Source organism: Macaca thibetana, chromosome 16, assembly GCF_024542745.1.
Source record: "Macaca thibetana thibetana isolate TM-01 chromosome 16, ASM2454274v1, whole genome shotgun sequence".
NCBI classification, from domain to species: Eukaryota; Metazoa; Chordata; class Mammalia; order Primates; family Cercopithecidae; genus Macaca; species Macaca thibetana.
This window is the reverse complement of record NC_065593.1, coordinates 9,804,829-9,830,212: the sequence shown is the minus strand read 5'-3', so window position 1 is coordinate 9,830,212 and position 25,384 is coordinate 9,804,829. Positions and strand designations below refer to the sequence as shown.

The following is a 25,384-nucleotide window of genomic DNA, read 5'->3' as shown; positions in this document are numbered from 1 at the left end:
AGATGGCTCATCTCCATTCCAGTTGTTTCAGGTAGGACAGCTAGAAGGCTGTGGGTCAGAACTATCTGAAGTCTTGTTCCCTCACGGGGCTGGCAGTGGATGTTGGCTGTCAACTGAGACCTTAGCTGGGACTGTCAGCCCTTACATGTATCCTTTCCATGTGGCCTGGATTTCCTTACAACTTGGCAGCTGGAATCTAAGGTTGAGTGTGCCAAAAGAAAGAGAGCCAGGTGAAAGTCGTAACACTTTTTGCACCTAGCCTTGGAAGTCGTGCAAAGTTACTTCTGTTGTATTTTATTCATTGAGACAGTCACACGGGCCTCCAGTTACAAGGAGCAGGAAAATAAGTCCTATCTAATGAGGGGATGGCAAGGTTCTGGGAGAGCATGTGGGACTAGAAATATAACTGTAGCCATTTTTGGAAAATACAATATGCCCCAGTCTCTAAAGACTGACTTTATCTCTTCCAAACCCACATGAGTGCCCATAGCAACCTAGTTTATGTGTCATGAGTACAGTCATACAGAGACACCAAAACTCTCTCTTATAATGATTTTTAATTTCTGGAGTAGGGACTTGAATGGACTTAGGTTAAGTCAAGCACTCATCCTTGGTCAAGTAGCCCTGACATCTGGGGTCTGGGCTTCGTGGAGAAGGCATGATCATACTACACAACTATAGCAGAGAAGAGAAGATACTCCAATGAAGGAAGGACCATTCTATGAGAATGAGGAATCCCTTTTAGCTAATTGGATAACCCATGAAGTACCACATGAGATAGAATACTCTCTCTCTGTCATCAAAAGATAAGCATAAAATAAAATGACACAGAAAGGTTAGATATAAAAGGCTAGACAAAGTTTATCAGGCAAGTGCAAACAAAAAGGAAGCTTGGATGGCAAAATAAATGTCAGATCAAGTGGACTTAAAGGCAAAAAGAAGGCATTAAATAGGACAGAAAGGGGCCGGGCACAGTGGCTCATGCCTGGAATCCCAGCACTTTGGGAGGCTGGGGCGGGTTGATCACCTGAGGTCAGGAGTTTGAGACCAGCCTGGCCAACATGGTGAAGCCATGTCTCTGCTAAAAATACAAAAAATTAGCTGGATGTGGTAGTGGAAGCCTGTAATCCCAGATACTCGGGAGGGTGAGGGAGGAGAATCATTTGAACCTGGGAGGCAGAGGTTGCAGTGAGCCGAGATTGTGCCACTGCACCACTGCACTCCGACCTGGGCAACAGAGCAAGACTCCATCTCAAAAAAAAAAAAAAAAAGGACAGAAAGGTTTATTTAATGTCAATAAATGGTACATGCAACAAAGAAGACACAGCGTCATGAGCTTTTTGTGCTGAATAATGTAGCTGTGAAATATATAAAACTAATTCTGTAACAAATAGAAAGAGGAAGGGAACACAAGAATAGTGGAAGACCTTAACACATTGCCCTCAGTCTTTGAGAGATTAAGTAGGCAAAGAATGAATTAGGATGCAGAGGAACTGAATAATGGATTTCATAGATATAATAGGTATCTGCTTTAATAGGTATATGTCATTTTTGTACTCTACCAAAAGAAAATGTATCTTTTCTCAAAGTACTCATAAAACATTTACAAAAATTGATTGTATATTAGTCCACAAAGGAAATCTCAGTAAGTTCCAAAAAGCAGAACTTGTACAGGCTCTGCTCTCTGACCACAGTACAATACAATAGAAAATTAATGGCAAAAGTTCAAACGAACAAACCCAAACATTTTGAATTTTAACACTCTACTAAATAACTCTTGGGTCAAAGAGAAAACCAAGACTGCAATTACAGATCATTTAGGATATAACAACAATAAGAACACTGTGTATTGTTGCTCATGGAACAGTGCCAGAGAGAAATTCATAGTTAAAGACCTTATATTGTTAACAGAAAAGAGTGAAAATAAATGGATCAAAGATTCAAGCCAGGAAATGAGAAAACAATTACAAATGAAACCAAAGAAAATTAGGAGGCAGGAATTAGCAAATTCAAAAGCATAAAATAATGATTGGAAGAGTTAAAACATTATAGAACTGATATGTATAGGAGGTAATTCTGTGAAAGAGAATAATAATATGAATAAATTACTAATCCACAAAACACTGACACAGAGAATTAAGAAGAAAAGGGGTCCAACTTCATATATGGAGATTTTTGTGAGTGATGTTTTAGTTTTAAGCTAATGAAGTTTAAAATGTCCAATGGATTTTTTTAAAACAAACATTGATATTGCAAATTGAATGTAGAAATTGGAAAGCTTGAATGAATCACCATGCAAGGATCATGTCGCCAAGTATGGGAAGGCAGTATACATAACATTACATAGTTAAGAATGTGGGCCTAGCACCAGCCTGCCTGGGTTCACATCCCAGTTTCACCTGTTAACTACGCAACATTCGGCAACATATTCAAACTCCCCAAACTTCAGTTTCCTTATCTCTAAACTGGCAATGACAACACAATCTCCCTCCAAGCGTTTAGCCCTGTGCCAATAGAAGGACCCCCCGAAAAGACACTACACATTTTTATTGTTGCATTCCTCTGAACATCCAAAAACCAGATGCTTCATGCTATACTGTTTCAAAGCATACAAAAAGATGGAATGTTATTCACTTGGTTTTACAAAATTATCTTAATACAAAAGCTTGATGGGGGGTTAGCACAAAAATTACAAATTTTATTTATGAATGCATATTTCATATATATATACACATATATCACAAGAAAATAGAATCCAGTGTTGTAATAAAATAATAAGACACCAGAATCAAATAAGATATTTCTCAGTAATAGACAGATGAATGGTTCAATATGAGGAAATCTATCAATTTCCTCACATTGCTAGATGTGAGGAATAGTGTCACAGAATAGTGTCACATTGCTAGACAATTGACAGTGTGTTGACTTGGAAATGCTGCCTTTAGTTATTGGGCTAAGGAAATGAGACATCACCAAAGATGTGTGCTCAGGGTTGTTTGCTGTAACATTATTAAACTTTTAAACAATTTAAAGGCCGGGCGCGGTGGCTCACACCTGTAATCCCAGCACTTTGGGAGGCAGAGGCCGGCGGACCACTAGGTCAGGAGATCGAGACCATCCTGCTAACACGGTGAAACCCCATCTCTACTAAAAATACAAAAAAATTAGCCGGGCTTGGTGGCGGGTGCCTGTAGTCCCAGCTACCCGGGAGGCTGAGGCAGGAGAATGGCGGGAACCCGGGGGGCAGAGTTTGCAGTGAGCTGATATCACGCCACTGCACTCCAGCCTGGGCAAGACTCTGTCTCAAAAAACAAACAAAAAAAAAAACAATTTAAATACCAAAAATAGGGGACCTGCTTAAATATGTTATGCTTAAATATATTATGCTTAAATGATATAGAGGCATACAGAATAGACTATTCTATAGAAAGAATATTGTGAACCATATAAGGTGTTTCAAATAATATTTCAAAACATAAAAATACATTCAAGACACTTTCATTTATTCATTAGGCATGAAGAAGATTAAAGTAGTATATGCAGCATGATTACATAACCAAAAACTAGATATTTTTATCTGTGTGCATAAGTACATGCATGTATGAGTATTTAGGTGGTTTCATTGCTTTTACTACTATAAAAATGCCACAGCCAATTGTCTCACACAATTGTCATTTTGCACACATGTGAAGATTAAATCACTCTATTTTAATTCATTGTAAGAACTACAGTCTGTGTACAAAATGACACATATACAAGATTATTCATTGCAATACTATTTAGGTGGGGGAGTCGGGGTTGAGGGTATCTGTAAGCACTCATATAATCATTTATAAGGGGAAGGAAATAAAAGGAAATACAACAAAATGTCACAGTGGTTATTTTATGGTTATTCTCATCCTTATACTTAACTTAAAAATGCTCTCCTTAATGCCAAGGTAGGAAAAATCTGCTGTTAATGAAACATTTTAAGTGAGATTCAAACAAAAGGAAAAGCACTGTACTTGTAAATCAAGACATATATTGTTTGTGACTTCATCTGGAGGCCGGGTGTGGTGGCTCAAGCCTGTAATCCCAGCACTTTGGGAGGCCGAGACGGGCGGATCATAAGGTCAGGAGATCAAGACCATCCTGGCTAATACGGTGAAACCCCGTCTCTACTAAAAAATACAAAAAACTAGCCGGGCGAGGTAGTGGGCGCCTGTAGTCCCAGCTACTTGGGAGGCTGAGGCAGGAGAATGGCGTAAACCCGGGAGGCGGAGCTTGCAGTGAGCTGAGATCCGGCCACTGCACTCCAGCCTGGGTGACAGCGAGACTCCGTCTCAAAAAAAAAAAAAAAAAAAAAATTACAATAAAGATTTCAACTAAGGTATGGTAGGCCAATAATATATATTCATTCTACTTCAGTCCCCATTTAAATGAAGATCACTGTGAATGAGTTTTTAAAAATGCCTGTGAAAGTGTTCAGCACAGATCAAGAAGCATAATTGGTTATCAGCAATTATTAAGTGAATCTGAGTTATCAATAACCCTTTCCTGGTGACACCTAAACTCTGAGATGGAAGTCTAGAAGTGTTTCTTGCTAACTGCCACTCTCCAGAAACTCCAGATCGAATGACCTGGGTTTCTCCCATTTCTCTGTGATCCTGCCATATGGCTTAAAAGCAAACAAATACACCAAACGACAACAAAACCTCATTGGAACTAGTTTTCTTCTTGCCTCTGGAGGACAAGCAAGAAAAAAATGTCTTTTAATCTCTCTGGATTCTCTCTTCTTGCTTAAATTCAGGTCTAGTGTAGAACTGGTTCAACCTTTGGCAAATAGTTTCTTCCCTGGCTTCAACCTAATCTGTCTTGGGAAGGGACAGTATCTTCATGTGAGAAATTGTGGCCTACTTCCCAAACCCACCCACATTGGATAGTGTGCTTGACTTTTTTTTTTTTTTTTCTGAGACAAAGTTTTGCTCTATCCCCCAGACTGGAGTGCACTGGCACAATATCGGCTCACTGCAACCTCTGTCTCCCAGGTTCAAGTGATTCTTCTGCCTCAGCCTCCCAAGTAGCTGGGAATACAGGCACATGCCACCACATCCAGCTAATTTTTGTATTCTTGGTAGAGACAGGGTTTCACCATGTTGGCCAGACTGGTCTTGAATTCTTTACCTCGTGATCCGTCCACCTTGGCCTCTCAAAGTGCTGGGATTACAGGTGTGAGCCACCACACCCAGCCCTGTATGCTTGACTATTTAGAGTCCAGCCTTCAGCAAGGGAATGCTGTGATGATTCCATTGGTTTGCGAAATTTTGTCTGGTAGGAATTCACAGGATTTGTCTTGGAAATTGAGAGTAGAGCTAAAAGAAATCTTGACAAAAAGATATATTGTGGGCCTGGATTTAGGAGATGGCTGCAGCGAAGAAGACTTCGGGATACACTGAATATGGAGGATGAAAGGAGGAAAATGGTGACGATGATTGAAGTTTCACATTCCAGGCCCACGGTACATCAGTACCATGGACAGAAGCCCGGACACCAGAATAAAATGAAGAGCTCACTTTGGGACTTAATGATTTGGGTGAGGGTAGGAATTTCAAGGGAATGTCCATAAGCATAAAATCTAACCTTCCAAATCAAGATGACCTCAGGCTAGAGTTGTAGATTTGGGAACTATTAATCTGGGCAAGTGGATGTAAACCTTGGAGTAGAGCTGAAGTCTTCACTAAGATGCCTGAGTGTTATGAAGCCCTGGTATTTAGAGAATAGAAAGGGAAATGGAATATAGTGTAGGAGCTATGGAATGACTAGCCAGAGTATAAGGCCAAAGGCAGGGAAGAAGGCTTCAGTCACAAGATGTAAGGAAATGAAAATTCTAGACTGCAAGAAGGACAGGGCTGTCATCTGCAGTTTAGGTAAACTAAAGCAAGGGCCTCATGCCTCCTCTTCCCTTTGCTTTAGTTGAAATCAGTTACATGCAACAATGAAAAACAAGAACATAATGTTCAGCTGAAGCAATCATAGAATGCCGGAGTGCACTGGAGTGGTCAGCCACATTCTCATTCCAACAATTGTAAAAGCTTTTGGAACGCCTTGAACTTCAGGCTTTGGCAACTGTAACTGTGTTAATTGTGTGGATTATTCCATCTAAGTGGAATATTATTAATAAAGGAAATGCTTTTGTACTATTAGGCTGTGTCAGTTAAAGGCAGGACAGAGCCTAGAATCCAGGACTGCTGATCTCAGGCAGTGGACAGCTCAGGTCATCTTGCTGCATCTCAGGGTGCATCCAGACCCTCCTGTATAAAGGCCTAGGGACAAATCAAAGTCCTGTAAAGTGGAAGCGCCTTAAGTCAGGGCACCCTCATTTTGGTTAAACACACCCTAATACCCAACGCTCAAAGAAATCTGCTTCCCCTGCTTAGTTCCCCCACCCTATGCATGCCCGCATGCACGCATACCTGCCAAACACTCCCTACTCTCCATCCTTCTCCTCCTCCACCCATCCCTACAAAGCCTCTACGGCTGGTTGGCCTCCTCCAGAGATGTGGGTGGGTCACCATGGTGACAGAGGAAGCCCTGTTGCAGAAGGAGAGAGACAGAAACAGCAGGGGACGTTTCTTGGAGCCTCATACAATGACCTCTGCCTTTCTTAAAAGTGCTTCCTTTAAGTCAGAGAAGCACATTAGAGGTAAAGAGAGATGCTGTTATGTTGGAGAGATGGTGGAATGCCTGAACTCTTCTTTAAAAATTTCTTTTCTATGATTTTCAGGTGATCATCAATATAGCCATCCGATTTTGAGCAGTGCTACCCAGATCCCGCCACATGGTGAGAGATGATTGAGAGCACTCTGCATTTCCTCCTCATTTCGAGTGGCACCAGTCTAAGGACGGATGCCTATCAGGGCATCAAACACATGGTCATTAACTCACTGAAGCTAAGGAGGTGCAAGGAGCCACGGGCCCACCCTCCTCCAGGGCCACAATGCTCTTATCTTGTAGGCTATTTTCCCCTTGGTGTTTCTGTCTCTGATATCAAAATGATCCCTTGACATAAACAGAAAGGGGCTAGACCCATTTCTACTTGCCACAGACCCATTTCTACTTACCACCTGTATCACTTCTTACAGTCGTAAATTCCGTATGTCCACAGCAAGGAGTGGAACACCCTCCTTTGCTCAAAGCTATCTGTGATGTCATTTACGAAGGACATGAGACTTGGTTAAACTGTATTGATCCTCCCCAAACTAATTAAGATTTGATAAAACTCAAAACTGATTTGGGCTTCAGCTTCTTGGCAGAAAAAAAAGAGGCTGAAAATTGTTGAGTGGAGGAGTGTTAGCATAGTACCCAAGGGTTATAAAACCATGTTTCCCTCTTAGGTTATAATATCCTCCCACCAGATCACAGCTGAACAGAGAAAACCTATGTTTGGCACCTGCTCAAGACTTGATAGTTCACAATGTACATGGCTGTCTTATGTTCTATCAGTCATGTTTGTCTCTTTCCTGTGAAAGAGTGAAAACATCATTAAGCTTTTAGTGAGAGAAAAACTCAAAACAATGACAAATCCTACAGGCCACCTGGTAGAGAGACCTACCGCTGTCGTGTCAGATTATGGTGTGCCTCAGCATTGAAGCTGAGGGATATTATAATTAGGAGGAGGAGATTAGAATATTTTCATGTGCTATGCTCCAGGTGGAAATAAATGATGAAAGCAATAGTACGATCAGATTTATCAGGTTGTGGGGTCTAAAAAGTTAGCACTGGGAGAAACTGGGGAGATCAGTGAAAAGAGGTTGATACCAGTGGTGATGCTGACAGTGGGAAAAGAAAGGACGGTTGAGATATGAAACCTTTTGAAGAAAGAATTAGAGAAACTTCCTTACTAACTGAATATGGCTGATGAGAGCCAATGATGACACTGATTAGAAAAATGAGGGTTTTATTAACACAATCGAAGGAATCAGAAAAACTGCCAGTATGTATAGGGGATGGAGTTGTCAGTGAGTTTGGATCTGCACACCTGGAGTTTGCAAGAAAAAAATATTCAACAGGCAGGAATGCAGACATGAAGTCTGGAGGAAGGTTAGAGCTGAAGATGTGAGTCAAGCTTTGGAGGCAGTAACAGAAGCCTCAGGAGTGGGGGCACTCTGCACTGAAAGAGCAGTGCAGAAGGCAAAGGCAGGGAGCCTGGGGGATGCCCACAGTAATTAAGCAGCCAAAGGAAGAGTCAGAAAAGGCATGCAAGGAGAGCTCCCACTTGCTCAGTCACACTCTGAAAGAACAACTACTGAGCTGATTTTTCCCCAGAAGGAGCCAACACAAGCAGACTCCTGAATACAACAGTAGGAGCCATTCTTCCCTCCTTCTCTTCCTCTCTTCTCTTTTCCAACCGGTGCAGGGAGATGGGAGTTGATGAGACCTGGTCCCTGCCCTTGAGCAGCTCACAATGTAGTGAGAGTAGAATTTTCTCTGCATTGCTTTCTTGGATGTTCCCTTCTTTCCCAGGAGCTGGCAGAGTGCCTATCAAGAGAGGAGGGGGCCTGAGTCTACTTAGTTAGTTCTCTACAAAGAGCATTAATTGGATCCTTATTCTGGGCCAAGCACTATGAAGGAATCAAAAGAATTGGAAAGCAAAGCCCTGCTGTCAAGGAGATTGCAATATTTGGAGATCCACAATCCTAACTCAAGTCAAATTATTAGAGATCAGTTAGATACTAAACTGGGTGGAACTGACTAGAAGAGCAATACAGGCTTAAAGAACAGCTACTGTAGGCTAAAAAGATGGGACATTGGCACAGCAAAATGTCCTGAGTGAGGGGGGAATTTCATAGAGAAGAGTAAAGGAGGCATTGCCATAGGAGGGAGATTGTGCAACGGTGATCCCATGAAGGCAGAAGGCAAGGGAGAGCTGGCCTTGGCTCAGGGGTATGTTCTGGAACACAGTGGCAGAACAAGAGTATCCAGGAAGATTGCATTTGGAAGTGGGTGAGCTGAGTGATGCCTTGTTGAGAGCATAATGCCAACAGGCAGAAGGAGGTTCCTTCTTCTCCAGCATGGCCAAAGTGAAGAGATAAGTGCTGAGAGATGAGTGGCTATTACCCACTCTGAGGAGCAGCACTCCCAAGTTCCTGCTCACTCCACTTCCTGGCATCTGTCCTGATGCATGCCAGGGAGGCTCTTTCTGTACAGCATGTTCTGATGGGGATGTAGAGCACCCCTCACCCCCCTCACATATGTCCCAAGCTGGCATGAACACCAGCTCACTGGCTGAGCTTTCCTGGCTCAGTCCCCAGTGTTGGGGGGGACAGTGAAGGCAGGAAGGGATAGGGAAGCCAGGAGTCCCCGGTGCTTGGGGCTGCCCTTGGACAATGCCTAGGAGGGCTTCTCTCTCTCCCACCTCTCACACAGTCCACAGAATTCATGCTTTCCATGGTTCTGCACTCTCTTTGCCAAGAGGTATGGCAGTCCTCCTGCACATTCGTCTAAAGTTAGAGCCTGCCCCCTCTCAGAACTTCTTTGGCCTTGAGGTGTCCCAAACCAAAGAGGATTGAGGAATGACACAGTGAGACTACAGCTGCCCAACTGCCTCACTTCTGGGAATGGTACCCCCATTTCCCATGGCAGCCACTCATTGAATTCTTGTTGTGGCTTCTCCTCCTCAAGTCCATGAAGCACTGAGGCATGCTGGTCTTCTTCCCCAGGATCTCCAGCTCTTTCTGTACCCTCATCCTCACTGCCTCCCTCACTAGCCCTGCATGCCCCCTCTCCTCTCCTGTGTCACTCATCTGGCCCTGAGCTCAGCACACACTGCACTGTGCTCCCATCAGCCACCCTCTCATCTCCCTTTCACCTTTTCTTCCACTTTTCCTTCCATTCTTTTCCCCAGGTCTGGCATTGAACAACACTCCTTTCCATCTCTTCAGATTCTTGCATCGCAATGCTCTAACTCAGGGGAAGGAAGAAGAAAGTAGGGATGATGTGCTATGCATTTTTGTCTAGGTTCTTTCCTCCAGCAGCTTAGAGATGGCTAAGCTTAGAGGGGGCTTCAGAGAAAGGAATCAGAGTAAGATAAAATAGCTCTGTGACTCACTGTGGCTTGTCAAGTGCAGAGCTTGGAGAGGGGAAAAGGGGCTACATGAGCTGTGCAAGGATGCCATGGACGGAGCATGGGTTGGGTCTCAGTGGAGCTGCGTCCAGGACCCAGTTCTTCTATGGGTACATAAATCACAGAAGTCACTCCATGTCCTCCAACTGAGATTTTTCTGAGCCTGAGAGCTAGGTTTGCCTAAAGCTATTAGGAAAAGGATGGCACTTTTATACAGAAGTAGATGATTTTTATGATGCTCCTCAGCTCCATCAGGCTTACGTTTTCAGCAGATAACCCAGAGATGTACTGAGAGAGAGAATTCCCTCCGCAGACTCAAGAGTCGAGTCTCTCATTCACAGAATGGTAAAATCTCTTGGTGGTGACTAAAACAGCATCTGCCCCTAGGCTTATTGACAACTGGAACTGAGCATGAGGGAAACTGAGTCAACAGTATCACCAAGCTATGTCCAAGCATGGAGGAGGTCCAGGAAAGCAGATGGGGACTCGAATCAGGGGTGAGGCAGAAAGCAGGGGAATAGAACCTATAGCTGTCCCCTTTGCCTGCCACAGACATGGTCCTCATTAACACAAAACACCCCTCCCTTTTCTTGCAGAGAAGCCACGGATGAACAACATCCTAACATCAGCCACCGAGCCCTATGACCTCTCCTTCTCCCGCTCTTTCCAGAACTTGGCCCACCTGCCCCCATCCTACGAGTCTGCAGTAAAGACCAACCCCAGCAAGTATTCGTCTCTGAAGAGGCTAAGTAAGTCGAATTTCCCCCAAGTTGAGGTCTGTCTCTGGGGCTCCAAGATATCTTCCTAGGCCACACTCTCTTGCCCCATACCCCATAGGACAGCTGTCGAATCCCAAGAATAAAGAAGGAGTTGCAGGATGGGAGAAGAGAATAGATAAGCTCTTAGTTTTTGTTTCTTATGGACTAAGTCCATCCTTCCCATACATAGAAAGAAGGCCATGGAATCCTCAGATTCACATCCCCATAGGAGACAGCCCTCCAACTCATGCACCAGTTGAACTGCAGGAGAAAGCCTTCCCCCAGTCCCGCACACATCTGCCTTCTTCAAACCATGGGCCTTCCTTTCTGTATACCCTATACTGGATAGAGGCTAGCAATGGCCAGAGCTTTCTCTGAGACCTTCCCAGAGAACCACAAACCAGCTCCCTCTCCAACCCAGCCAACAGTGTCTTGAGGACCTGAGATCCTTCACCTCCCATGCATACACCCCATTTCATCCGTCCAGTCCAGTTTATCCAGTGATGCCAGCTCTGCCTCTGGAGTCCGGGGAGACTCTGGGCATCAATGGGTTGAAGATACAAAAATGTCAAAAAAAAGTTCCCTAAAGGACAGCTCTTCCTCCCTAGCTTTCTGGCCTTGGACCTTCTCATCTCATTTTCCCATGAGTCTCTTTCGATGATCACCCAATGGCAGTAGGAGCCTCAAGGGGTGAGCATTTGCTTGAAAGCTTCAGGGTAACCTACCCTGACAGCAGTGCAGCCTAAGTCCACATCAGCCACCTCCATAGTGAAACGCAGAGTCTCTAGCTAGAGATGGGACTGTCTGATAACCTGAGGAATCATCCCGAGGTGATGAAATTTGGCTCAGGAGGAAGGATACCCGTCAGCAATCCCGCTGCGTCAACTGAAGAGCAGGCAGAATTCCCACACTTTTGCAGAGATCTAGAAGGCCATGTGTAGGAGGCCTCATTTCTGAAATTCGGAGCAATGCAGGTTTATGTATAACCTGCAAGTTCAAGTAGGTGTCTGTGTAGCATGCAAGTTCTGGGCAAATTCAAGGGTACAGAGAGCAGTGTGAGCTTAGGAGGGCCTGCTGGATAGAGAGGAAGGTGGAGCACCTAAATGAGGCGCACATCTAAGATTACTCCAACCCGCTTGCGTTACGGGCACAGGTGGAGCGTGTGTAGGCTGATTATGTGGCTGTGTGGGGACTGGAGGCCCATGTATTAGCTTTCGGTGCATTGCCTGCTACTACAGAGAAGGTGTTATGATGTTCCTAAGGTACCAGTTAAACATTTTCACAAGTATTTCCTAGTCTGAGCACCTTACTTTATTCTAGCAGGAGGCTGGCTGTGGACCTCAACAGAAAGCTTCTGGAGCTGCTATTTGGATGTTTTAGTAAGACAGATGGCCATTCTGTTTCAGGACCGTGGTGTGGTAGATACAGCCCAGGACCAGGGGGAGTTCAGGGACTTGAGCTTGCCATCAACTTTGCCCTGAACATGCTGGGGATTCTGAGGAAGTCCCTTAACATATCCCTCCTCAAGGTGGTCCATGTACCAGAGACTTTTAGCATTGCCTGGGAGCTTGTTAGAGATGCAAACTCTTGGGCCCACCCCAGACCCACTGAATTAGAATCTGCATTTAACAAGCCCCCAGAGAATGGTTTGCACATTCAATGGGAAAATATACCCTTCACCCGTCTGAGCCTCCAGGTCCTAATACATAACTAAAGAAGTTTGACCGTATTATCCCTGAAGATTGACAGGTCTGTGCTGGAGCAGGAGGGGTGCAGAGTTCTATCTGAGTCCTGGCTGCAGGGTCACCCCAGTTGCCTTCTCTCACTCTGTCTCTCCCCTGCAGCCGACAAGGAGGCTGACGAGTATTACATGAGGCGGCGGCACCTGCCTGACCTGGCTGCCCGGGGCACCCTCCCCCTCAATGTCATCCAGATGTCCCAACAGAAGCCGTTGCCACGGGAAAGACCCCGCCGGCCCATCCGGGCCATGTCCCAGGACAGGGTCCTGTCCCCGGATCGAGGCCTGGCAGATGAGTTCAGCATGCCATACGACCGCATCCTGTCCGACGAGCAGCTGCTCTCCACAGAGCGCCTGCACTCCCAGGACCCGCTGCTGTCCCCAGAGCGGACGACCTTTCCCGAGCAGTCGCTGTCCAGGGCCATCTCGCACACGGACGTCTTTGTGTCCACACCCGTGCTGGACCGCTACCGCATGAGCAAGATGCACTCTCATCCCAGTGCCTCCAATAACTCGTACGCCACCCTGGGCCAGAGCCAGACGGCAGCCAAGCGTCATGCCTTTGCCTCGCGCAGACACAACACAGTGGAGCAGCTGCACTACATCCCGGGCCACCACACCTGCTACACAGCCAGCAAGACCGAAGTGACCGTGTGACCGGCGGGGCAGGGCCGGGGCTGCTGGGCGTGGCAGAGCAGAGCAGGGGCCAGGAGGGGCCGGGAGCAGAGCTTCTAGCCTTGCCACTCTCCCTTCCCTCGTCCCCTCTGTAGGAAGTGGGGGTGGGCCACCTTTGCCCAAAAAGCCATACCCCCGGGGACAGAGCCCCGATGGCCTGGTTCAATATGCTTAGATCCAGGACCAAGAGCAATCGCCCTTGCTCCTCCAGAAGAGTCAACGGGGAGTGAGGAGGGGGCCAGGCCCCATTCTCACCCCCGACCACCTTCTCCAACTCCCTTTCCATCTCGCGCCTCCTTCTCCCCGTCCGGGGGACTCAGCTGCAGGTTCTGTCAGCAAAGAGACCCTTGCTTGACCGTGGTCCGAAGCTGTCTGGGTTTGAAGGGGCCAGTGGGTCCAATCAGTGGGCTGACCGAATAGGCTACTCGGTCTCATTCATTTACCTAGAACCGCATCACAGAAATCTTCTAGTGCCTAAAAACTGCCTGCTCGCTCTCTCAGAGCCAGGGAGCTGCTGTGTCCATAAGCACAATAATGATTCTTTTCTTGCCTGCTGGAACTCTCTGGTCCCCACTGAGTGGCCCTTCCTTTGCTGACCCCTGAGGGCCCAATCCTGGCCCTGCGCCCCCTCCCCTCAACCCCAGAACCCAGAGGGGTTCCCTTCCTTCAGCTGCCTCCCCATTGGTGGGAACTCCGCCCCCTTCCAGCTGACTGCCCACCCATAAGGACCCTGGGCCTGTCCTTTTTGGGGGCTGTGCTCCTCCCCTGGCCCTGAGGATTTCACCCTTGAGTTCTCTGGGGTTTTGGCTGTAGCCATCCCAGAGGGGAGTAGCGATGGGGTTCTGGCTCTCCCAGACACCCAATCATCTCCACACACCCTCCAGGCTTCTAGACCTGACCATGACTGCCACTCAGGCCGCCTTCTCCATCCCTGCTCTGCTCCCAGGAGGCACCTGCGGTGGCCAGAGAGCCAGGGTGGGGAGGGCCACTGTGATGTGCAGGGTCTCGGGCTCAACATTTGCATCCTGCAGGGCTCCACCTGTTCACACATGCACCTCCGGCAGGACCCAGGCAGAGGTTTCTAGAGAGGGGCTCTTCAGCCCCCAGACAAGGAGGATGAGAGGTGGTTGTCCTGCACCCTGTCCGCCTCTCCTTCCTTCTCCATCTCTGTCTATCTGCTCAGTTCAGAGCTCACTCCTACTGCCTGTCTCCCGTTCCCCCACATCCTCCCTGCAACTTCATTCCTCCTGGCTGTTCCTTCTTCAGATCTGTGCCTCCTCTGGATCAAAAGGACAAAGACCTATTAGCAAAAGCAAACAATGGTCTTCCAGGCGACTGGCCTAGGGGCTAACTGGGCAGGTACCCACAGCATCGTCCCTTTCTGCAGGCACTGGGGCACCTGGTAGACCATGGTCCTCAGCTCTGTTGGGGGGGCCACTACTGCCCGCCCACCTCAGCCTCTTCCCCATCTCCAGCCTGGGGGTGGGCATGGTGTGAGTTCCTCCTGGGGAGCTGACAGTGAATTCAGCAGCATCTGCTCCCCCAAGACCAGAGAGCCTGGTGGGGGAAAGAAGGGGTTCCCTCATTCTCAGGGCCAGGGCACCCGCTGGGTTGGGGCTGGGGGAATCAACTCCAGACTACTGGGTGAAGGTGTGATCCTTAAAACAGTCAGATCCAACAGCAGTGCCCTTATAAAAGGGGTTTTACCTGCCCTCAATTCTGCCCTCATGGCCCTTTAAAAAGGCGAGTGTAGAAGGAGAATTTCTCGGTGTCAGCCCTGGAGATTTTTAATCTAACCAAGTCCACAAACCACAGAGAAAGCAATGGACTGTTTCCTTTCACTGATTTCAAGAGTTCCAAAGCTCTCATCTCCATCTCCCCTCCCCAGGGTGTGCTTCCCAACAGGAACAGGAAACCATCACATGGGTCTTAGGGGGATGGAGGTTGGGGGTTGTGAAAGCCACCCTCAGCCCCCACACTGGGGACGCATTCCTGGTAACCCTTGGTAGGCCAAGGACTACCCTCTCCGCTTTCCTCCCCACAGACACATAAACCTTCTTAAGGGCTGGTCCCCAGGGGTTTATAAGAGTTTGTTCCAGAAGGTGAGGCTAAGAGGGTTGGAAAGGAAGAAGTGAGTCTGAATAGAGCAGGTGGCTCCCAGCTGGGGCCCTGAGCCCAGCACCTTTGAATCCTCTAATCTGTGGCTGTCCCTTGAAGGCAGGATGCTGGTGGTGAGGGGAAAGGACCTGAGTGGCTGAGAATGCCCCTCCCTGGTGTCTACATGCAGGTACACACCAAACCAGAAAGCTGATCCCATCTCCAGTGTCAAAGCTTCTCAGCACCAAGTTCTGCAGCCCCCAGGGTGACACTTTTCCCCAGGGGTCCTCCCCAAGCCCTGTCTCTGACAGGGTTTCTGTCTGTCTCAGGGGTTGTTGACGAGTTGATTCCAAGACATTTCTCATCCCAGCCTTACCACTGTCTGGGTGAAAGTCTCTAATGTCAGTTGGGTTGGAAAATTCTACTGCAATGGTTACTTCTTTTCAAGGATTTCTTCTGCTTCACCTTTGGGTCTAGAAGCAAGGAATGGAGGGAGGGAGAGAGGGAGGATAGGAGGGAAGGAGGAAAGAAAAAAGAAATAGAGATAGGTCTACAAACTTGCTCCAATTCAGTCCCTCATTTCAAAATCCCAAAAACTATGTCATAACTGGGACACAGAGGTATCCCATTTATTCAGCTGTCCCATCCATCTTTATGGAACAAGCATAGCCACATCACTAGGCAAGTTCATGTAGCAGATAAAAGAGGCTTCTGGGGCTAGAACCTAGATGCCATGATTTCTAGCCCAAGCAGGCTGGTGGCCTCTGTCATACATAGAAGTACCATCTACCCCTACAGTAAAAGCCCCCTCCACCTCACAAAGGAAGCCTAAAGCCCAAGATTTCCCTCTCCTTGTTTTATTAATTCTTTCACATCTCTATTGCTCTAACAGGAATGGAATGGAATCTGCACAGGTTCCCTCCTGCCCTGAAAGTTCTGCCTGGTCTCCTTGGCCTCTGATGGCATTGAAGCTCTCACAATCCCTCCTGCACCTCCACCTTCCCTGTCTTGCTCCAGGCTCCTGGCTCCATGCCTTCCTGAGTCAAAAAGGCTTTGCCAAGAATTCCTTCACCTCTTAACCGGGCTTCTGCCCTCAGGGCTCCCCAGTGTCTTGGGAGTGTCTTGGGCCATTCATCTGCCTCTTAGAAAGTTCCAACCTTGCCCCCAATTCAAATTTCTCCTCCCCTCTTTCCACTCTCACTTCCAGAAACTCCTGATTTTCAGAAAACCCCAGATTTCCATGCCAGGTCACTCATTCCTTCCTCTCATCTCCCTCTTCCTCCTTCTATCTTCCTCCATTCCTAATTTCTTTTCCCTGGTCTTCCTATAATATCCAGCTCTAAAAATCAGAGCTCTCAATGAAAACAATGGAAGAAAAAGACATTCTTCAGGTCTTCTATTTGCCTCATTGGTGTATCCTTCATCTCCTGCCCCTGTGAGTTGATACCCCAGTGCACAGAGCCAAGGGCTTTCCCCATCTGAGCTCTGGGAGGAAGGGAATGGAGCTCTGGGTTTGAGATGTCATGGCCTGTCATGGTCAGTTTGGTTCCTGAGGCTAGCAAGTCCCCTGAAGCTCCCAACCCAGCCTAATGTTAGCGAAGAAGCTCCTGCTCTGGCCAAAGACTCCTATCCTTGAGGGTTCTCAGCCACTGCTTCAAAACACCTGCTCCCTTCCTGCTTGTGTATGTCACCTATCCGCCTTTGTCCACAAAGACTTGAGGGCCTCCTGAGTCTCCAAGCATGGAGGAATATCCACGCCAACATCCCTGCCATCAAACTCAGTCTGTTTTCTTCAGAGATACCTTGTCTGTCACCAGCCTCCACCCTCATATTCCTTCCACAAGCAACTGTGCACCTAACCCAAGTTAAAAATGAAAGGGCTGCCAATCACTCGGACTCCAGAAGAGGCCTGCCCTGCGAAAAGCTGGCATGTTACCTCCCACATACATTTCCTGTCATGCTCTCCAAATCTGGGAGATTTTGCTCTGGAGTATTTTCAAGAAAGCGCATTGTGTTTTAATGAAGTATTTTTCAGGGTTCAAATGTTATTTTTTATAAATGCAGCATTTTAATGGCAAATTCAATATGAAGGACATGTCTTCCTGGGCTCTATATTTGCTTTTGGAAGGCAGCATACTCTAGGAGAAAAAAAAGCACAGGGCTGAGGCTCTGGAGACACAGCTTCCAGCCCTGGCTTTGTCTCCGAGGGGGAGTCATGTTCCCCACTCAGTGCCTCAGTTTCCCCATCTGTAAAATGAGGGGCTTTGACTAGATGAGCTCTGAAGTTTCATCCAGCTTTTACATTGTAGGGCTTTCATTCCCTGCCAGCACCTGCTCTCCCCGTTCCTCCCCACCTCCACTGAGCTGCACACATCCCACAACGCCTGCCCCACAGCGATGTCCTCAGATGTCCTGGACCGCACTCCTCACTAGAGCCTGGGGTGGACCTGATGGGCTCGGCCACCTAGCGATGCCCTCGTACCTGAAGTTTAAGGGCCTAACCATTCAATAGGTCACCAACTGTGTGCCGTGGAAGCCCTCTTGTAGAGACACACCTAAACCATCCTAAGTGGCTGTGGAATTCTGGGGAATTCTGAGTTTGGAGTTTCCATTTTGGATACGGTCCTTATAGCTGGAGGGAGGCGGTTCCAATTTCAGCGAGGGAGCTGGCTGGAGAGAAAGGTCTGGAGGTTTGCCCACAAAGGTATGAAGTTTGTACTTGAGGGCAGCTGGGAAATTCATTTCAAGCTGCAGAGGGACATGTGCATAGGCTCTTGTGTGGTAATGAACATCATGATATCCCACTCTGGAATGTGCGTCCTGAAGACCAAGTCTGGACACTGAGGCTCCATTCCAACTGGAGGAGAAGGCATCACTCACTATCTGGGCTGCTAGGAAGGGGCAATCACCCCATCCTAGTACCTTTCTAGCCCTTCCTCATGACATTACCGTCCTCCCGGTGAAGGCTTACGAAGCAAGAATGGAGAGTCCAAGTTTGTTATCATCAAACCCATCTTGTAAATCAGGAAACACATTAACCTTCCATCAGTCAGAGAAATGCTGTGGCTGTGTGTTTCCTTCATGCTCTCCCTCCTGAGGGAGGAGAAGACCCTGCTTAACTTTGCTGCCCACCCTGCAGTGACCCCTGAATGCCACGCCATGGGAGGACTCATTCATTGGCTTCGTAGTGGCAAATATTCCTCTAGTTCTATAACTCAACTAGACATTTTGTAGTAAAGAATTCTTGAAATTCTCTAATAAAAAGCAATTCTTACTGTAATATTTTTAGTTTGGGGACACAATTTCCTAAGGGGGGATTAATGAACATTTTTATGCATTAGCCCAATTTATGAATTTCATGTTTATTATATGGTAGCACTGATGAAAAGTACCTTTCTATCTGTATCTTTGCAGTTTCTTCGTTACTTATACGTAAGCTTCATGGTGAGCAGTGCTCTAGTGACTGCTTCTCTGTACAAATCTCATCGTTCTACTTACCTGTCAAAGCACATTCTACATGTACTGTAAACAAATACACTTTAGTAAGATTTAGTCTTAAGGATTTTTCCACTTTTGTCAGTAACAGATATTTATGGATTAAAAAATAAAGCCGTTTCAACATAATGTGTGTCTCCTTAAGTAGCCAGGTGCTGACTTTTACAGAGTCAAAACCAAAAGTAATTAAAAAGCAAGAAAGAGTGCAGAAGGTCATTGGAGTTGGGGACAGGAGCAAAGATTAACTGCAAATAGGAGCTAGAGAACTGTGACGGTGAAAAGAGTGTTTTAAAAACTGGATTGTGCTGATGGTTGTACAACTGCATAAATTTACAAAAATCACAAAAGTTTATACTTGCAATGAGTGACTGTTATGATTACCAAGTAAACCACAATAATGCTTTCTACAATGAATACTATGAGGAATGTGGGAAGACAGGCCTCGGACAAGTGTCAATGGACAACGTATACTAATTCAAAGTAGAATTATTAGGTTGGTGTAAAAGTAATTGAGGTTTTTGCCATTAAAAGTTGAAACGGCTTTATTTTATAATTAAAAGTTTTTGCCATTAAAAGTAAAGGCAGAAACCTCAATTACTTTTGCACCGACCTAATAGAAGTTCTGGCTCCTTATCCATCCTCATTTAGCCCAGAACTATTTAATATTCTTGGACATTAGGTCTTAGTCTGATCTTTGAGTTAGTTCTTGTAGTTACCATGGGTAACTGGAGTACAGCCAGTTAAGTATCCAGGCCATTTAACCCAGAGAATCAAATTGCACCATGAAAATTGATTTAGATTTGGAGTTTTGTTGAAGATTCTCTTTTTCTGGACATGTTTTTAATATTATTTCTTTGGCACATGTTCACTTTTGCTGTTAAAGTCATCTGTTTTCTGTTTCTGGATTTTCACCAGAACCTCAATACCAGTGGGTTCAGGTTCAGCAAACAAAGTATTGCCAAACAGGACAGTTGTCTAAACACCCAACTTCAGCACTTCCACAGTTCCTAGAATCCACAGTCAGTCACACTCTCTTACCAACTCCCCAACTCCCTTGTAAATAAAATCCTTCTCATTGAAGGCACTGACTTATTTCCAAAAATCCTCTCATTCTCTCCTGTCATTGACATTCATTACCTAGGACAAAGTTACAAACCGGTTTATTATTGTACATTATAACCCATAACCACACATACTCTGAAATGTATTTACTCATTATAACAATCACTATCGCAGTGCAATTACATGTAAATTATTGTGTCTAACCTATTATGACTCATAGCAAGTATACGCACATACACATACACATATTACAAGTACAGGAAAAACTCATTAATCCATATCCATTATTGGAAAGAACCCTCATCCCCATCAAAAAAAACCCAAATTCTGAATTGGGGAATTTTTTTGGTGAAATGTAATTTAATTATAATGCCTAAACATAATGACTAAATTAGACTAAAACATGTTCCCTAATAGAAACTCTCAGGAAATATTCCTTATTGAATATGTAAGAATAACGTGACTAAAATTAAAATGGTCAAGAGTTGTGGATCAGAGAGCTCTCAATATGCTTTAATGGTGCTTCTAAAATACTTTAAAAGACTATTTTCTTAAATAGGCTAAATATCTCCCTTTAAATATTCTTAACTTTAACTATTTGTTCAGCTTTTTCTCTTTGGTCCTCAAAGGTAAACCTCCATTCAGACCCTGACCACCACTGTCACTAATTCCAAATTGGTGAGATCTGAATGAATGAGGTTTTAATACACCATCATTAATAAGCCAAGGCCAACAAAAAACTCATGTTGGAAGCTGAGATTCTAGGAGTTTTGGACAGCTCTCCACCTGCAGTGTCACTTAGGACACTAATTTTCTTCTTTCTCCTCTCTGGTTTAGCATGAGAATGAAGCTCAAAACCTCTAGGGAGTAGCAAGAAAAGATTTCCTTCAAGGATCTAAGAAGACCTAGGACACTCACTGTTTGGGCTACAAATGTTACGAATGGAAAACCGAGAAAGGGTTTGGGAGCAGAGGCTGGAAAAGGGGTGCCTTGAAAGTACAAGAATAAGGGAATCAATGACTTTTATGTGCTGGATGTGTTGGCCAATGTCATCTCTGGACCTTGGTTTTCTCATCTGTAACCACTGGAGAATTCGATAGACTCAAGATCCTTCCAGTGTCTGATATTTTATCACTTAATTATCACAAAACAATACTCACATTGTATCTGGGCTTCTAGGTAGCTGAAAGAGCTTGTGAAGTACCCATCCTGCTGTCTTCCTCAGCCCTGTCCATCTTAACTTTCCCATCCCTATCAAAACAGGATGCAGTTGAAGAGTACTGGACTGGAAGTGAGGGGACCTTGTTTCTTGTACCGGCTGGGCCAAAATTTTGTTGTGTGATCTGGAAAAACTTATTTCTCCTCTTCAAATCTCAATATTCTCATTTAAAACAAAATGAGTAGTCCAGACCAGGCAGTCTTTTTTTTTTTTTTTTTTTTTTTGAGGAGTCTCGCTCTGTCACCCAGGCTGGAGTGCAGTGGCATAATCTCGGCTCACTGCAAGCTCCACCTCCCGGGTTCATGCCATTCTCCTGCCTCAGCCTCCCGAGTATCTGGGACTACAGGGGCCCTCCATCGCGCCTGGCTAATTTTTTGTATTTTTAATAGAGGTGGGGTTTCACCGTGTTAGCCAGGATGGTCTCAATCTCCTAACCTCGTGATCCACCCGCCTTGGCCTCCCAAAGTGCTGGGATTACAGGCGTGAGCCACCGCGCCCGGCCAATAATTTTTTTTTTTTTTTAATTTAAGAATGTCAAGTCAAATATTGAGAGTAGAATAAGGAGAATTGCTTTAACTTAGAAAATAGGTTTACTTTTCTTAAACTACTGGATCTTTTCATATTTGTTATCCAACCACATTAAAATGTCAGATATTTTCAAGGGACTAGGGAAGGAGCTAAAGGCAGTCAAAATTTTGTTGTGTGATCTGGAAAAATTTATTTCTCCTCTTCAAATCTCAATATTCTCATTTAAAACAAAATGAGTAGTCCAGACCAGGCAGTCTTTTTTTTTTTTTTTTTTTTTTTTTTTTTTTTTTTTGAGGAGTCTCACTCTGTCGCCCAGGCTGGAGTGCAATGGCGCGATCTCGGCTCACTGCAAGCTCCACCTCCCAGGTTCATGCCATTCTCCTGCCTCAGCCTCCTGAGTAGCTGGGACTACAGGCGCCCACCATCACGCTTGGCTAATTTTTTGTAGTTTTTAGTAGAGATGGGGTTTCACCGTGTTAGCCAGGATGGTCTCGATCTCCTGATCTCGTGGTCCACCTGCCTTCGGCCTGCCAAAGTGCTGGGATTACAGGCGTGAGCCACTGCGCCCAGCCCAGACCAGGCAGTCTTTAAAATGTGTCTCAGCTTAGTCTCTGCTTTGGTGACTTTGCCAAGATTTTACAAGGAATTGGTGAACTTAGCTGGTGTGGATCATGGCGGAAGGGTAGAGTGGATGTGAAGAAGGAGAAAACCCTTAGCTGGAGCCACCACTTATGACATACTATCTTCCCAGTTGTCAGCATGGTCTACCCTTGTGTCAACAAATGGCTATAGAGGAAGCAAAAATATTGAATGAGAGGCAGAACAAAGTCCTCAGAAAACTGTCTCTTTTGTTTGACTTTTTTGTGATTTCCCAAAATCTACAAACTGCCTTTCAAAGAAATTTCAAATAATACATTTTCACGGAAAGTTCTCAACAGTTCATTATTTTACAGTGTTTTGCCATTAGAAATAGAGCTCATCTGTGTGTTGCAGGACCAGCACTCTCCACAAAGAAGAGAGAAATTTTTTTGCCTCCCACCTCTATCCAAGTTCTGGCAAAGGTAGTATACTAAGGCTTTTGCCCTTATTCCCAAGTGTGTGTACCTTAACGCTTCTTTCCTGGAGCATTTAGAAGAGCTACTCTTACTGGTTCATCACGGCAATCATGGAGAAGATCTTCTCTGCTACATAAGGCAGGGGGTGCATACACTGTCTTTATTTTACACTTAGAGAAAACTAAAAACTGTCATCTAATCCAGTGCTACTCAAAGTGCCATCCCTAGAGCAGCAATATCAGCATTCCCTGAGAGCTCACTGCAATACAGATTCCCAGTGCCCACCACAGACTTTCCGAATCAGAATCTCTGGGGGTGCATTTTAACAAGATCCTTAGGTGACTCTATGCACATTAACGCTTGAGAAGCATACCATTTTGTCTTTTTTTTTTTTTTTTTCAGTTTTGAAATTTTATAACCCTATGACAAAAACAAAGAATTGGAACTCTGGGGATCAGAGTAGTCTTGGTCTATGTAGCATGACAATTTTAGGCAACCAGCTTCAGTGACAAGATTAGAACAAAAATGGGTGTACAGAGGATTAAGCATTTGGGAAATGAGGAGAAAGCTGAGGTAGGGTGCATAAACTCAAAAAGTTTAATAGAAGGCCAGGCACGGGTGGCTCAGCCTATAATTCCAGCACTTTAGGAGGCCGAAACGGGCGGATCAGGAAGTCAAGAGATGGAAACCTTCCTGGCCAACATGACGAAACCCCGTCTCTAATAAAAATACAAAAATTAGCCGGGTGTGGTGATGCATGCCTGTAGTCCCAGCTACTCGGGAGGCTGAGGCAGGAGAGTCGCTTGAGCCCAGGAGGCAGAGCTTGCAGTGAGCTGAGATCTCGCCACGGCACTCCAGCCTGGGCAACAGAGTGAGACTCCATCTCAAAAAAAAAAAAAAGTTTCATAGAAGAGAAATTATGTGGCTACTGGACAGCATCATAAAAGATGAATCTTTAAAGATTCTCTAAACCAGAGAGTCAAAATTTAAAGACAAAGGAGAACAAGGATAAGGATGGGGATATACAACAAGATCCATTTCCTCAGGCACAGGAGGACAGAGTGGGCAGGGCTGCTCCAGTGAAGCTTCACGGGAAGGCAAGATGGCAGCCACTATGAGATGAGGAAGCTTCTCAGGAAGGCAAGATGGCAGCCACTATGAGATAAGGAAGCTTCTCAGGAAGGCAAGATGGCAGCCACTATGAGATGAGGAGAAAGGGCTGCCCAACAGTGGTTGTCCCGGAGGGTCCCAATCTTCATGGTAGTCCAGGAGACAGAGTCATGGAAGGATAGGGTGGATTCTGCTATGGTGATAAATAACTCCCAAATCTCCTTAAGACACCAAAGGATGATTTTTCACTCCCCCTCTGTTGTAGATCAGCAAGGACCTCTGTGGTACTTCCTCATCCTTACTCAAAAGCCCAGAAATAGGGGAGCAGCCACTATCAGCAATGTTACCAACACCATGGCAGAGAAAAAAGAGAACTCTAGGGGGGTCCCACGAGGACAATTAAATGGCAGCGCAGAGTGGCACATACCACTTCTACTCATATTTTCTTGTATGAATCTGGCCATATGGACCTACCCCACCAAAGGGGAACCAAGCAGTGTGATTCTACCATATTGCAGGATAATGGAAAATATCCAGTGAGCAGCACCAGTGACTACCAGAGTCACCATGTTGAGTTTAGAGCAAAAGATTGGGAATTTATGTAGACAAAGGTCCCCTTCCCTATCACCATGGTAAAACCATCAAAGTGTTCTTTTTTAAGGCAGGTGAAACTTTTCTGCAGCTGGCTTATCATATATGAAGCCAGTGGTCTGGGAGCATGTACACTGAGCAACCTCTTTATGATAAGACATCTACGAAGTGTTGAGAAAGTATCCCATAAACAGATCATCTTATTCTTCAGTTCCAACCTCAGGGCTCCAGAGAGGACAGTGGATATGAAATGCTAACAGTAGATTCTGTGGAATTGCATCAAGATATTCTCCTACAACACGTAATGATTTTAAGTTGTGGTGGTTTCCACCCACCCCTTTTTCCTTTTGCCATAGTCTTTTCCTTACTACTCCATCTACTCTACCCTCAGGGAAAAGGTAGATAGATACCAGAGGAAGGAGTCTTTGTTCAACCTTGACTTTCAAAATAGACTTTTTTTCAAGGCCACAGGGCATAAATTGTTAAGTAATTGCAAGAGACTGATAGTAGAAAGAGAAAGTGTTTTCTCTGACAATGAAAGCTGACCTTTTAGTATCAATGAGCCAAGCTTGGAAAGCTTGAGTTTTTACAATAAGCCACAGAGTAGACAGCATATAGGATGTGGTGGAAAAGCATGTCCTGCTGCACAAGGCAAAGAGAAATGTCCTCCTGCACTGGGGAAGAACCTCAGGTAGAATCAAAGAAGGGAGAAAGAAAGCAAGATATAGATATGTGAATCCCTGAGATGTCCTGACCCTGATCACCCACTATGGGGTGGGCTGGTAGGGAAAGAGGGAGTGGGGAAAGTGGACAACCGAATCCTCCAGATAGACTGGAGAATCTGAGGGTAGAACATATTTCTGCCTGGCTTCCTGCCTAGATCTTAGGGAGGTAAATTCCTAATGAATGTTCCATGCCATCAAGACAGTGATGGAAGCATGGAAACAGCCGTGA

General features: G+C 45.6%; 1 protein-coding gene across 3 annotated transcripts in view; it reads left to right on the top strand.

The window, feature by feature from the left end:
• Window positions 1–18,994, top strand: part of SHISA6 (shisa family member 6) — a 327,507-nt gene extending 308,513 nt beyond the window's left edge. For 2 of the 3 annotated variants that reach the window (XM_050765002.1, XM_050765003.1), the window contains 2 exons: window positions 10,699–10,851; window positions 12,705–18,994. In XM_050765002.1, coding sequence (XP_050620959.1) covers window positions 10,699–10,851; window positions 12,705–13,255 — 704 coding nt within the window. In that variant the 3' untranslated portion in view covers window positions 13,256–18,994. Of the gene's footprint in view, window positions 1–6,763; window positions 6,821–10,698; window positions 10,852–12,704 lie in introns of all 3 variants that reach the window. The other variant, XM_050765001.1, reaches the window with a different exon arrangement.
• Window positions 18,995–25,384: the final 6,390 nt, after the last annotated feature.